The 13,099-nt window shown below is 56.4% G+C and overlaps 1 protein-coding gene across 1 annotated transcript in view; it reads right to left on the bottom strand.

The window, feature by feature from the left end:
• The window catches only part of Itpr3 (inositol 1,4,5-trisphosphate receptor type 3), a 65,582-nt gene that overhangs the window by 16,404 nt on the left and 36,079 nt on the right, over window positions 1-13,099 (bottom strand). The window contains exons 15-29 of the mRNA XM_028777060.1: window positions 11,933-12,094; window positions 10,517-10,689; window positions 9,898-10,017; window positions 9,408-9,590; window positions 7,735-7,986; window positions 7,447-7,591; window positions 6,743-6,884; window positions 6,060-6,259; window positions 4,788-4,917; window positions 4,359-4,416; window positions 2,959-3,124; window positions 1,939-2,103; window positions 1,783-1,857; window positions 1,218-1,343; window positions 191-337 (exon numbers count right to left, since the gene is read on the bottom strand). Of these exons, the coding sequence (XP_028632893.1) occupies window positions 191-337; window positions 1,218-1,343; window positions 1,783-1,857; window positions 1,939-2,103; window positions 2,959-3,124; window positions 4,359-4,416; window positions 4,788-4,917; window positions 6,060-6,259; window positions 6,743-6,884; window positions 7,447-7,591; window positions 7,735-7,986; window positions 9,408-9,590; window positions 9,898-10,017; window positions 10,517-10,689; window positions 11,933-12,094 (2,244 nt within the window). The remainder of the gene's footprint in view (window positions 1-190; window positions 338-1,217; window positions 1,344-1,782; window positions 1,858-1,938; window positions 2,104-2,958; window positions 3,125-4,358; window positions 4,417-4,787; window positions 4,918-6,059; window positions 6,260-6,742; window positions 6,885-7,446; window positions 7,592-7,734; window positions 7,987-9,407; window positions 9,591-9,897; window positions 10,018-10,516; window positions 10,690-11,932; window positions 12,095-13,099) is intronic.

Raw genomic sequence — 13,099 nt, forward strand, 5'->3', positions numbered from 1 at the left:
CGGAAAGAGGGGAGGGGCATCGGAGAGAGGGGAGGGGCATCAGAGAGAGGGGAGGAGCATCAGAGAGAGGGGAGGAGCATTGGAGAGGGGAGGGGCATCGGAGAGAGGGGAGGGGCATAGGAGAGAGGGGAGGGGCATCGGAGAGAGGGGAGGGGCATCAAAGAGGGGAGGGCATCAGAGAGAGGGCCACCAGCGTCCCCGCTGTGTGCCTCACCCCAGGCGTGAGGAAGAGCTGCAAGTGCTTGTGCAGAAGGGCCTGGTTGCCAGGGTTGCCAGCACAGAACTTCTGGAGGAACTGGTGCGTGTAGCGCAGAATCTCCAGCATCTTGTTGTCGCCCTGTGAGCAAAGAGAGGCCGCTGGGCCACCAGGGAGGGACGGGCCTGGGGTGGCTGGAAGTGGTAACCAGAAGGGACAGGTCTGGGAAGGGGGTGTGGGTGCACACACACACACGCACGGGCACGGGCACATGGGCACACGGGCACGCACACGCAAATTAACTTTTAAAAAATCATCTAAGTGCTTGAAGCAACTCCCAGCAGCTAAGAGCACAGGCTGCCCCTGCAGAGGACCCAGGGTCCACCCATAACACTCGGACCAGGAGGCTCTCGAACACCTATAAGTCCAGGAGTCTGACACCCTCTTCTTAAGTCTCTGCATGTGCAGACACAAATATTCAAAAAAAAGATCAGCGGAGGTGAGTTAGGGTCAAAGGTTGCCAGAGACTGAATGGAGTGAGGAGATTTAGGGGATGAAGGACAGGGTGTCATGGACCCATTCAGGTCAGAATCTGGACTTTCTCCCAAAGCTTCAACCCTTGAATACAGTGACTCCGAAGCCACTTCCCAACTGCAGTTTAGCTAGTTGTGAATCTTAATGTAAGTATCTGTGTCTCCTGATGACCTTAGGTGAACTGAGAAAGGGTCCCTTGACTACAAAGAGGTCATGACCCACAGGTTGAAAACCGCTCATCCAGACAGAGCAAACAGGCAAGGTTAGCCCTAAAGAGGGAGAGGAGGTCAGGAGGCTAAGGTTGGGTCAAAATCAACTCAAGGGCCGTGTAGCTCAGTCAAAGACTGTTTGCGTGAGCAGGGCTCTGGGTTTGATGCCCAGCACCACCATGAGAGAGAGAGAGGAGGTGGGGGCAGGGGCAGTCAAAGATTGGGGTGCAACCGAGGTAGTCTCAAAAGAACAGGTGGGTGCAGATGATGCGGGTCACCTTGTCATATGGGATCTGCAGTAGGTCCAGCATGACCTTGTGGGCATCCATGTTCTTCAGCAGCCTCTGCTGCTTCTTCCGCATCTGCTCCCCGACCCCACACATCTTGTTCAGTCTCTCCAGGATCTGCAGGGGAGAGGGGACGGATGGGAGCTCATGTGTCCTCCTCAGGGTCCTTGGTGTCTCTCTCCTGGCCAGCTGCGGCCACACCCATGTCCCACTGGGACGGAAGAGGGGAAAGAACTCTCAACTGTGGCTGCTGAATCAGGCCATCCCGGTAAACCAGCGAAGGGCTAAAATCCCATCCCGCCCATAAAGTGGAAAGCAACACGGCCGTAAAGTGGAATCTCATTAAAGTCCTTCAGCTTTCAAATAACTCTGTCAGGGCCTCAGTGGGGCTATTTTAGAACATGCCGGAAAACTGGGAGATGCCTGGCTGCAGAGCCCAGAGGGAGGACTTGGAAAGGCAGGGCCAGTGGGAGCCCTGACTGAGCCAGGGCTAAGCCAGATGCAGGACATGTCCTCACCCCTCACCCGACCGCTCACTCCCCACCCCACCACTCACGCCTTTGACAATCTGGTAGTTCTCACTGCTCTTCTCCCCGTGTGGCTGCAGAAAGCCCTCCTCATCTGACGGCCGCTGAGGACGCAGAAGACAAGAGTCATCCAGGCACACCCGCAAACTGGGGCCACCCCATCTGGCTCCCAGAAGCCGGCTCACCTCCTTTTTATCCTTGCTGGCGCCCGCCTCCCCCTCCTCGCCCTTGACGCTGCCTTTCTTGTCCACCCACAGCTCCGACTTCTCCACCATCGTCCGCAGCCGGTCCAGTTCTGACTTGATCACCTTATAGTTCTCAACATCCTGGGCCGAGATAAGCAGCTGGACCTGCACACGGAGGGCGTATTGGGCTCATCGGGGTACACACCCACATATCTGTAGCCATTCGGGGTACTGCAGTGCCCTCCCTGCACCAGAACCCCCACCCCAAGTGTCACTCACTATGTACAGTCCCTTCCTCCAGGAAGCCCTCCCTGAACTCCAGCCCTGAACAAACATGTCACCCGGCTGCAGTCTCAGACTCATGGCACACTCTGCTGCCTGATTGGTCCACTCAGATGCCAAACAGGCAGGGAACGAATGGGAGGGACACTGGACCCTGAGTGAAGGAGGGACCTGAACTCTAAGGAGTAGGGCTTACATGTAGTCCTTCCTCCCTCCTCCCTCTCTCCTTCTTCCCTCTCTCCCTCCTCCCTCTCCTCCTCCTTCCTCTCACAGCCTGGGCCTCATGTCTTCTCACAGGGGTCTGTGAATGATGTCACATACTGAGGGCGCTGAGGGAATTCTGGGGAACTGATACAAGCCGGTGTCAAGGACCAGCACATCGTGGGCGCTTGCTAAATACCGGCCCTGATCATCAGGCATCTTACGGGAAGCTGCCAAGGAGACATGACACTACCGTGAAGACACCCAGCAGCTCAGTGAGGGACGCTTGTGAGCCAGACCTGGTACGGAATGGCGAGCAAAGGTCACGCACAGCCGACCACTCTCAAACATAGTCCACAGTGCAAGAAATGAGTCAGGCCAGGAGGTGCCAAAGGCGGCCGAGACTAGATCCTCTCTCCCGAATGAGGCACACTTAAGTGACACCCAACATCCTTGTCAAGTTGTGAGCAACTAGATCCCTGGGTACCCCAGGGCTCCAAGAGGCCCAGCGCCTGGCTGGCTGGCGGCCCCTCTCACCTGCTTGAAAGTGTGCATGGCCTCCTGGCGCTGGCTGAAATGTTTGAAGAGCAGCTGCAGGGCGCCGGAGACAAGAGGGGGGTAGTCGTGCATGGTCAGGTGCAGCAGGACTCGCAGGAACATGCGGCCTCCTTCGTCGTCTACCTCGAGCATGCTGCTGGTCTTCCTGTCAGCGTGGGCGGGCGTGAATGGGAGCCAGTAAACAAGCATACACCTCCTCTGCCACCATTGCAGCAGGACTGCACCCAGGCTACCACTGGCTCAGGCGTGTGCCTTTCCCATCCGCGTACAGAGAACCACTGCCCTGGGCCCTCCAGGGATCCTCCTTGGGATAGCCCTCAACCAAAACCCTGATGCAGGACCCCTTCATGTAGGGGCCCCCAACACTGAGGGTTGAGAAGACACTTGTTCCTTCAGTGAGGGAATACCGAGGAGCCTGGGGGTTGTCGCATTCACACCGGCTCAGGCTTGTTAGTGAACATTGTGAAATGCCATTTATGCCTGCCACGAGCTGGAGTCGGGGTGCTAATTACACCCACCCTGCAGCTGCTAATACAGAGCCCCATTTGTAGCTGTTACTTCCGATTTATTTTCTTCAGGGGTTCGATAGCTATTTCAATGCATGGTTTCCCTTGTGGGTTTGTGGGCTTTGTCTTATGAGATCTAGTCAGTATCTCTCAGTTGAGATATCTCACATGGCCCAGGTCGACCTGGAACTCTCTATGTAGTGATGGGTGCCCTTGAACGCTGACCTTTCTGCCTCTACCTCCTGAGGGCTGGAGTGGCAGGTGTCAAAGCCACATCTGGCTTCTGAGGTTCTGGGGAATCGAACCCAGGAATCATGAATGCTAGATAAGCAGTCTGCCGCCAACTGACCTACATCCCCACTGACCTACATCCCCACTGACCTACATCCCCCGCCCCCCCCCCCCAATATCATGAATTCACAATGGAATTCTCAAAAGAGACCCACTGGGTGGGCTAGATGCCCAAGAAGGCTGGGCACTCAGTGGCAGAGGCTGAGAATATTCTTCCACTCCGGCATAGAGGGCCGGTGGAGGAGGGACACCATGCTACAGCCCTCCTCCATCTCTCCCGCTATGAGACAGGGGCACAGTTGCCCAGCCAGCTGCCCCGAGGTCTGCTGAACACAGAGGCACAGCCGCCCTGCGTGAAGGTGGGGAAATTACCAGAAGAACTAGCACCTGGATTTACTCTATACCACGAGGGCAAGCCAGGGAGGATCCGTGCATGTGGTTGGTGAGAGTCTTCTCAGGGACACAGAAGAGGGAATCTCTTCAGCCTCAGGAAACCCAGGTTGTCCAAAGAGGGGGGAAGAGCCTTATGTTGACAACCTACCCCTAAGCCCAATGAGGAGCCCACCTCAACCCCAGCCTCACCCTACTCCAAACATGGCCTCTGCCTGCTCCCCGATGCGGTCCAGATTCATGTTGGCAGCTGTAGAAGTGACAGAAAGAGATGGGGTAGCCAGAAACTCAAGCCGAGGATGCCCAAGCCAGCCCCGGATGCTCTTGAAGGTCCCCCACCTGTCCCCACCTTTGTGAGGGCACAGAGCTTTCAGGCTGAGAGGGGCAGGGTAGGAGGCTCAGCAGCCCCGGGAGCCAGGCCCTGGCCAGCTCCTGGGGGGATGTGAGCTTACTCAAGTCCTGGCTTTCCTATGGGCCCCATTCCCCATTTAGGAAAAGGGTCCCTGCTCTGCTCCTCGTGGTAACGACCAGGGAGACAACAGACATGTCTTTCGAGCGTGGAAAGGACAGACTGGGATAGCAGAGTGGTGACAGTAGGAAATGCTAGGGATCAAGGCTCACTGGAGGAATCGAAGGCGGGCGCCGTGCCGTCCGCGCCGCTGTCCTGCATGGGAAACACCTCCACAAACTCCTTCTTGAAGACCGACAACAGGTAGGAGATGCGGTAGTCCAGACGCACGTTTAGGATGAACTAGACAGACAGAGGTGATGTGAGGACCGGTCTCCATCAGGAGGCTTGCTGTTCCAAGACGGGTGAAGGGACCCAGAAATGACCTCTAACACTCAGCCGCTCAGGATTCTCTGAGGCATCGAAACAGAACAGCCAGTCCTCCCCGCTCCCCCCCCCCCAACACACACACACACAGCTCCTGGCCCAGTGATGGTGGCTGGTGCCTCCTCTTAGCATAAGGCAGTGAGCCCCGCATCTGCGGCTGTCCCCACAACACACCCAGGCTAGACAGTAACAGGAAATGCATAGGCTTCCCAGGTCAGCAGGCCAACCTGTCCTTCCAGCTACTCGGCCATCAGCCCTCTCCGGAGGGAAAACTGAGGTACCAAGACGCAGGGTACAGGGAAGCCCCTAACTCTCTTCACAGGACAGAAACCCCACCTCTGACTTCCACGTGGTCCCTCTGTCACCTTCATGGCCTCTGGTTACAAGGGCCACAACCCTCTACAGGACTTCCCCTTCCCCATTAATCCCTCTCCAGGAAGCAGCATGTCTGTGTAGGGCTTGAGTCCCCCAAGGAGGGTCATTGGTGCCAGTCCAAGAACCATGAAGGCTGGGCTAGATAACCTGGCAAAGCCCTGTGACCTTGTGACACCCTCCTCGGGACCTCCCAGCCACCAGCCCAGCATCTGCAGTGTCTCCAAGATCTTCAGCTGTGACCCTGTGACCCCCCACACCACACCTCCCAGCCACCTGCCCAGAACCTGCAGGATCTCCAGAATCTTCGGCTGTGACCCTGTGACCCCTGCCCCGGAACCTCCCACCCACCTGCCCAGAACCTGCAGGATCTCCTGGATCTTCAGCTGTGACCCTGTGACCCCTGCCCTGGAACCTCCCAGCCACCTGCCCAGCAACTCCAGGATCTCAAGCTGTGACCCTGTGACCCCCTCAACTCTAGGACCTCCCACCCACCTGCCCAGCACCTGCAGGATCTCCAGAATCTTCAGCTGTGACCCTGTGACCCCGTGACCTCTGCTCCATACCACCCACCCACCTGCCCAGCACCTGCAGGATCTCCAGAATCTTCAGCTGTGACCCTGTGACCCCATGACCCTGTGACCCCATGACCCCTGCTCCATACCACCCACCCACCTGCCCAGCACCTGCAGGATCTCCAGAATCTTCAGCTTGGTCTCCATCACCACGGTGTGTTCGTTGTCCTCAAATTTGCTTCTGTCCAGCTGCTCGGGGACACCCACTCCAGCAGGCAGGCCGGAGGTACCAAATACAGACTGCTTGCGACTCAGCACCATGGTGGACATCATGTGCCCCACCCCCTGGATGGACCTCCGCACGTTCTTCCCTGTGGGTCACAGAAACGGGGGTCACCGGGAGATGCGCAGCAGGGGTTCCCGATCTCTGACCACTGTGAAGCAATTGCTAAGGGACAGGGCTAACCCAGGCAGGCTTGCAGGGGAAGGGGAGCTTTATGCCAAGCCTGGGAAAACAACGGACCAAAGGCAAAGGGAGCAGGCAGTGTGGAGACACGAGCAAACCCTCTGTAGGAAGTTGAACACGGGACTGAGGGGACCCTGTGAAAGCAATGCCAAAATCAGGGGCCAGACCCCAACACGATTTACATGAGCATGTCTTCTGGGGTGTCGGGGAGGACTGGCACCTGACAGCCCTGTCCTTTCCAGACTCCAGCCACTTTCTTCAAGGCCAAGCCAGACCCCAGAGCTTCCCAAGCCCCTGAGCTACCAAGATGGAGGGGACTGAGGCAGGGCCAGGAAGCAGGTAGCCCTGGGGATACCAGGAAGGAACTGAGGAGGGGGCCAAGCCTCACCGCCAGACTCCTCGTAGGCCTGCAGCATGGCCGCTGGTGCCTGGATGCAGTCAATGATACCCAGCAGCGTGCGTGTGAGCCGCAGCAGCTCGCTGAAGCTGTAGAACCCGAAGTAGATGAGGTTGTGCGCCAGGCTGACCACCTGTGGAGGGGGTGGGGCCAAGGGAGATGAGTGGGCGGGGCTGACCTACGCAGAGGCGTGGCTGTGGAGGGTGATCGGCGCTGGTACAACATCGTGGTAGTGGGATGTGTGTGACCTGGGATGTGTGTGGCCGGAGCGCACACGGGCTTGGTTGGTGGGGGGCCCCCCCCCCAAGGACCAACACACAGAGTTGCCACTTTGTGGAGTTAGACCAATGTATTTGGTGGGGCCATGGTTTTAAGGTCGTGATTGTTCACGGGGAAACTGTGGTGCTGTTGGAGTCTGAATGGGACAGAGAAAACCAGAATGAAGCAGGACCCTGGCTGATGGGTTCAGTGGATTCAGCCAAGCATTGAACCCGGGAGTGGGCGGGGGGGGGGGGGGGGGGAGCGGTCCACTGGGGGAGACCTCAGCTATCTGAAGGATAACTGGGCTGAAGGCACTCGAAAAAGGGGATCACGGATCCTAGAATCTATCCCCAATCACCAAGGTCCAGTGGGGAGGTGGGAAGGTGGAGGACCACGGCCCCACTCCCGTCCAGCCCCGAGAATCCACAGCCCACCTCAAAGGTGAGTATGTTCTTCTCGTCGTTGGCAAAGGGCACAGCCTCGCTGACCACGTTGTTAAGGTAATCTTCCACGAACTCCATGGTGCTGGCAAACTTGTTTTTCTTGTCGTCTCGGGAAGCGTTGAGATTGGAATCATAGCTAGAGATGGACGCAGGAAGCGTGAGGGTCCCTGTGCCCCGCCCCGCCCTGCCTAGCCCCGCCCCGCCCAGCCCAGCCCAGCCCAGCCCCGCCCCGCCCAGCCCCGCCATGCCGGACTAGCCACCCACCCTCCAGACTCTCACTCTTTGATGGTGATAGCCGTGGGGATCTCCGTCCAGAGGCGGGCAAACTTGACAGGCGTCACCAGCTCCTGGGGGTCACGGTCCACGTGCACGTGTAGCATGAGATGGCAGAATGAGGCGCGGAGGTCAAAGGGCAGCATCTCGTCCGCCATGCAGAGGAAAAGCAGCTCGACGCCCAGCTGCTTGGAGATCTCGTCGATGGCTAGGTACTGGCGGTCCAGGCACATGCGGGCAAACAGCTTCAACTGGTACCTGCAGGTAGCGCTGGGTCAGAGGACAGCAGTTGGGGCAGAGGCAGCCGGTAAGGACTCCACCAGATGGCAGAGGTCTGATGCTTCACAGAGAGGACATGGCCCCTCCTGGTAACGGAGGGCAGATATTTTCTGCCTCAGCTGGGACAGGTCCTTACAGGAAGCTAGTGACTGGGAGAGTGGGAAGAACCTGTGAAAGGTGTGAGGCTCAGATGAGAGTGATAACAGAAGCTTCACTGTGAGTGACATCATGCCTCTCCCTCCTCCGCACACCTCATTACCCGTCAGGGTCCTGGAGCCAGGCCACCCTGGATATGAACAGTGGCTTAGCCCTGATACACCAGGCAAGCTCTTCCACTCCGTACTGGTTCCCCAGCTTTGCAAGGGACAATGTGACCTACTTCCCAGGGTCCCTATGAGGTGTGAGTGATACCCGGAGCACAGCTTACGATTAGCAAGAGCCTTGTTTCTGTACAATACATGTAGGACATATCTGTGCCAGGTGTGGTCACCCACACCTAGAATCCCAGCCCTTGGAAGGATGACGCAGGAGGATCACCTTGAGTTCAAGACTAGCCTGGGCTGAAGAGTGAGACGCTGTCTCAAAAACAAATAAGCTGGGGCAGTGGTGGCACATTCCTTTAATCCCAGCACTTGGGAGACAGAGACAGGTGGATCTCTATGAATTTGATGCCAGCCTGGGCTAAAGAGTAAGTTCCGGGACAGCCAGGGCTACACAGAGAAACCTTTTAACCCTGTCTCAAAAAAAAAAAGATAAAAACCAAACTAAACCAAAACAAAAATAAAGTCAGAACAAAACACAAAACAACAATGAGCCCAGGTGTGACGACTCCTGTGGAGGCCACAGCACTGCAGTGACTTAGTGTGCCTAGTCTACACAGTGAGATCTTATCTCAAAAAAGGAAGGGGCTAGAGAGATGGCTCAGTGGTTAAGAATACCAGCTGTTCTCCCAGAGGACCCAGGTTCAAGTCCAAGCACCCATGTGATAGCTCATAACTGTAACTCCAGTCCCAGAGGATCTGATCCCCTCCTCTGGCCTCTACAGGCAGCGGGCGTGTACATGGTACATGGATGTATATATACAGGTAAAACATCCACACAGAAAAAAATGAAATAAAAAGTAAACAAGAATCAGTCAAATGACTCAGTCAGTAAAGGGCGCTTGCCGCCAAGCTCTGGGAACCACACTGTGGGGGGGAAAAAAATCAACCCGAGTCATGGCACATACATACCCATACAAATATATGCACACGTATGTATGCACACAACATGCATGCGTGCACCTACACACATACACCCACACATGCAGACACACACACGCATGCACACGGGCGAGTATGAGGACAAGGAGCAGGAGGCCCCCGATGGCATTGGGACTCTGGGGGAGGGGCCGGGGGCACCTGTAATAACTGAGCACGTTCTCGTCATGTGCGTTGCCGGCCCTCGCCTCCTGGGCCAGCTGCCTCACGCTCTTCTCGTGGTGCTCGTTGTTTCTGTCTGTCCACGTGAGCCACACCTCCTCCTCTGAGTACTCGATGCTGAGATACTCGTGAGACTGAGCCATCTCCTTCACGGGCCGCAGCCTGCAGTCAGCAGCACTGTCAGGGGTCGTCTCTGGCCACACGGAGCCCCAGTGCTCAAGACAGGGTCTTACTATGTCCACCCCCGGTAGGATGAGCACAGCCCAGGCCTCTATGCTGCTTCTGCACTTCTCAGGATGGGGCCGTGGCCCATTTCCCTCTCAGTGCCCCCACCCTACACTACCCCACCCCACCCCACCTCCAAAGCCGGGCACCACAAACACTGCGTTTATATCTACAAAGAACAAGGGTGCCAGCACTAACCCAAACCCCAGTGACACCCCCCTCCAGGGATGGGGCTGCTACTCACTCAGTCTGGATAAGAATGTCGCTGTTCTTAGGGTCCAGCACACACTTGCAGATTAGCTCTTGGGTGACAGGAATGGCGATACGGTTGGACACGCACAGGTCAGAGAGGTAGTCCAGGAATCTGGGTGAAGCCAGAGCCAGCAACAGACTCAGAAGCTGCCCTGCAAGACAGGAGCCTCACCCACCCTCCTTCCCAGATGTCCAGGGGGCAACAGTTCCTGCCACGTCCATGGGACAGGAAAAAGAGATGGGAATCAGGGGTCAGAGCAGGCGCCGGCTCAGTCGCTAGAGGAGTGTTTAGGGTTCTATTATTTGTATAGAATTTGTATCTATTGTGGCTACACTGAGCTAAATTTGACACACACACCCCTGAGAGCCCTGGAGAAGAAGCAATGCACCCTGCGGTTAACAACCAGCATCAGAAACCCAGCACAGTAGCTCACGCCTTTAATCCCAGCACTTGGGAGGCAGAGGCAGGTGGATCTCTGTGAGTTCGAGGCCAGCCTGGTCTACAGAGTGAGTTCCAGGATATCCAGGGTTGCACAGAGAAACCCTGTCTCAAAGGCAGCGCCAGAGGCTGGAAGGAGGCAGAGGACAGGCAGGGTGTGTGCGGTGGACACCTGGGCTCCCTGTTCTTGCGCACAAGGCTGACGAAGGTCTCCACCTCCGTCTTGGTGATGTGCTTCTCCAGCAGTTTCCTGTTGTTGTGCAGCAGGGCAGTGATGGTGTCTTCAGCCAGGATGTCGTAGCCAATCTGTGACTGCATCATCCCAAACTGCTTGGCTATGTGCTCCTGGGGGCCGGGAGATGGGTCGTCACAGGGCAGAGCCATGGACAAGGACAAGGCTGCTCTCCTGCGGAGCCTTGACCCCAGATCAGTGCTCACTGAACCTGGTGTTGCTGCCTTCATCCCCGGTCTGTCTCCTATGGAGCTGAGAGGAGACCTGGTCCTCCTGCCCCTTAAAGGATGCTGGGATTACAGGCATTTACCACCCATGCCCAGTTTATATGGCACCAGGAATGAACCTAGGGTTTGGGGGCGGATTTTTTTTGCGTGCCAGGCAAGCAACCTACCAACCAAGCCACATCCCTAGCCAGCCTTATCTGTCTCCTCTGCTGTGGCTCTCAGACTCTTATTTGCCTCTCCCCACCTAACCTCTTAGCCTCTGGAGCCATACTGCAATTCAGGGACACCAGGAGTGACCCATCTTTGTGACCAGACTCAAAGGGTCCCCAAGCAACAGTGAGTCTGCAGGACAGGGTAGCCCCAAGATGAGAACAATCATCTAGAGGGCAAAGAGTACACTCTAAACCAGATCTTGTGGTCTATGGTAGGACCTGGGCTGAGATCCCAGGAGGCTTCAGCTCTGACCCCTTGTCCCAGTCCCTCATCCCTCACCTGTTTAAACCTAGAGCACAGGTGGGGACCCAAAGACAGACTTGGAGGGGGTCAATAAACCCCATTATCTGTCTTTCTTACTAATGAGGCCACAATGAATAAGTCAGTGTTTCTCTCTCTCTCTCTCTCTCTCTCTCTCTCTCTCTCTCTCTCTCTCTGTCTCTCTTTCCCTCCCTCCCTCCCTCTGCAGAGGCAGCTACCAGAATTGAAGGACAGCTTTACCTGCATGGTTTCTAAGCTGTGATCTGGCCCTACCAGGGCCTTGTCTGCCTAGCAAGACTGGCTAAATGGTATAAAATGAACAGTAAAACTTGGCACACGCCTTTAATCTCAGCACTCAGGAGGCAGAGGCAGGTGAATCTCTCTGTGGTTTATGTAATGAGTTCCAGGCTAGCCTGGCCTACATCGTGAGACACTATCTCAATAAACCAAAAAGAAGACAAGGAAGAAAAAGAAACAGTATTTTAAGATAGCCTAGGGCAGGCTCTGTGCACCCCAAAAGCCAGCCCCACCATCTGGTGTACCCTCCTGTATCCTGTGCCTAACAGTGCCTGGCTGCCAGCCTCCATGCCCACGGGGACCCCCTGCTGAGGAGGGAAGGCAGGGCTCATGCCCAGCAGGACCGCCCAGTGCCCACCTGGTTCTTGCGGTAGTCCTCCTGAGAGTGCCGCAGCACCCGGTAGCAGAGGCGGAACATGTACTGGTAGGGGGCGTTCTTCTGGTCAGACAGTTCCTCTAGCCGTACCAGTGGTCCCTCACCCCCCTTGTCACGGAATGGAGCCTTCAGGATGCCAAAGATCTGAGGGGTGTAGAGAGTGAGAGGGACTCTCCCATCCTGCCTGCACCCCTCATCATCCCAGGAGCCCTGACCCTGACTAACTCCATCCCAGAGCTCTCCTTCATAGAACCCCAGAGCTGTCCTGCTCAGCGGGACCCCAGCATCTGTGGGCTTCAGGGTCCTCAGCAGAATAATGAGGACCGCAGTTCTCCTGCAGGAGGGGGTCAGAATGAGGCGATTCCTCTCGGTTGCTTAAGGAAGTCCTGGCTCAGATACATTTTCCTCCAATGCGAGGGATGGTCTCTCGGCCCTGCCTTGAATGTGCTAAGCGCTCTATCCCTGATCTACACCCTTGGCTCCTCGTTGCTATGTTCTCGTGTCTGCTCTACCACGGAGCCAAATCCCTATCTCTACCCGTGACTGGATCTAAACAAGGATTCCACCCCGGATCCATACCCTGAGCCCCTCACTGGTCAATCCTCGCATCTACGACTGAGCTATGTTCCCAGACTCCTGCTGGAAAATTCTAGGCAGGCATCTACCAGTGATCCATGCTCCCAGCTCTTTACTGATGTATTCTAAGCAGGTACTGTAACCTAGCCATGCCTCCAGACACTACCTGGAGGATTCCAGAAAGGTATTCTCCCACTGAGCTACACACTCCTCTACTACCCCTTCAGTAAGAGGCCTGAACCCCACTAGAGAACCATGAGCCCTATAGAGAGCTGTGAACCCTGCTGAAGAGCCATGAACCCTGCCAGAGAGCCATAAGCCTCGCTGGAGAGTCATGAACCCTACTGGAGAGCTATGAACCCCACTGGAGAGCCATAAGCCCAGCTAGAGAGCTATGAACCCTACTGGAGAGCCATAAGCCCAGTTGGAGAGATATGAACCCCACTGAAGAGCCACAATCCCCTCTAGAGAGCCATGAGCCCCACTGGAGCCATGAGCCCCACTGGAGAGCCATAAGCCCCGCTGAAGAGCCATGAGCCCCACTGGAGAGCCATGAGCCCCGCTGGAGAGCCA

The sequence above is a fragment of the Grammomys surdaster genome, unplaced genomic scaffold, assembly GCF_004785775.1.
Source record: "Grammomys surdaster isolate TR1022 unplaced genomic scaffold, NIH_TR_1.0 277, whole genome shotgun sequence".
In the NCBI taxonomy this organism is placed as follows: Eukaryota; Metazoa; Chordata; class Mammalia; order Rodentia; family Muridae; genus Grammomys; species Grammomys surdaster.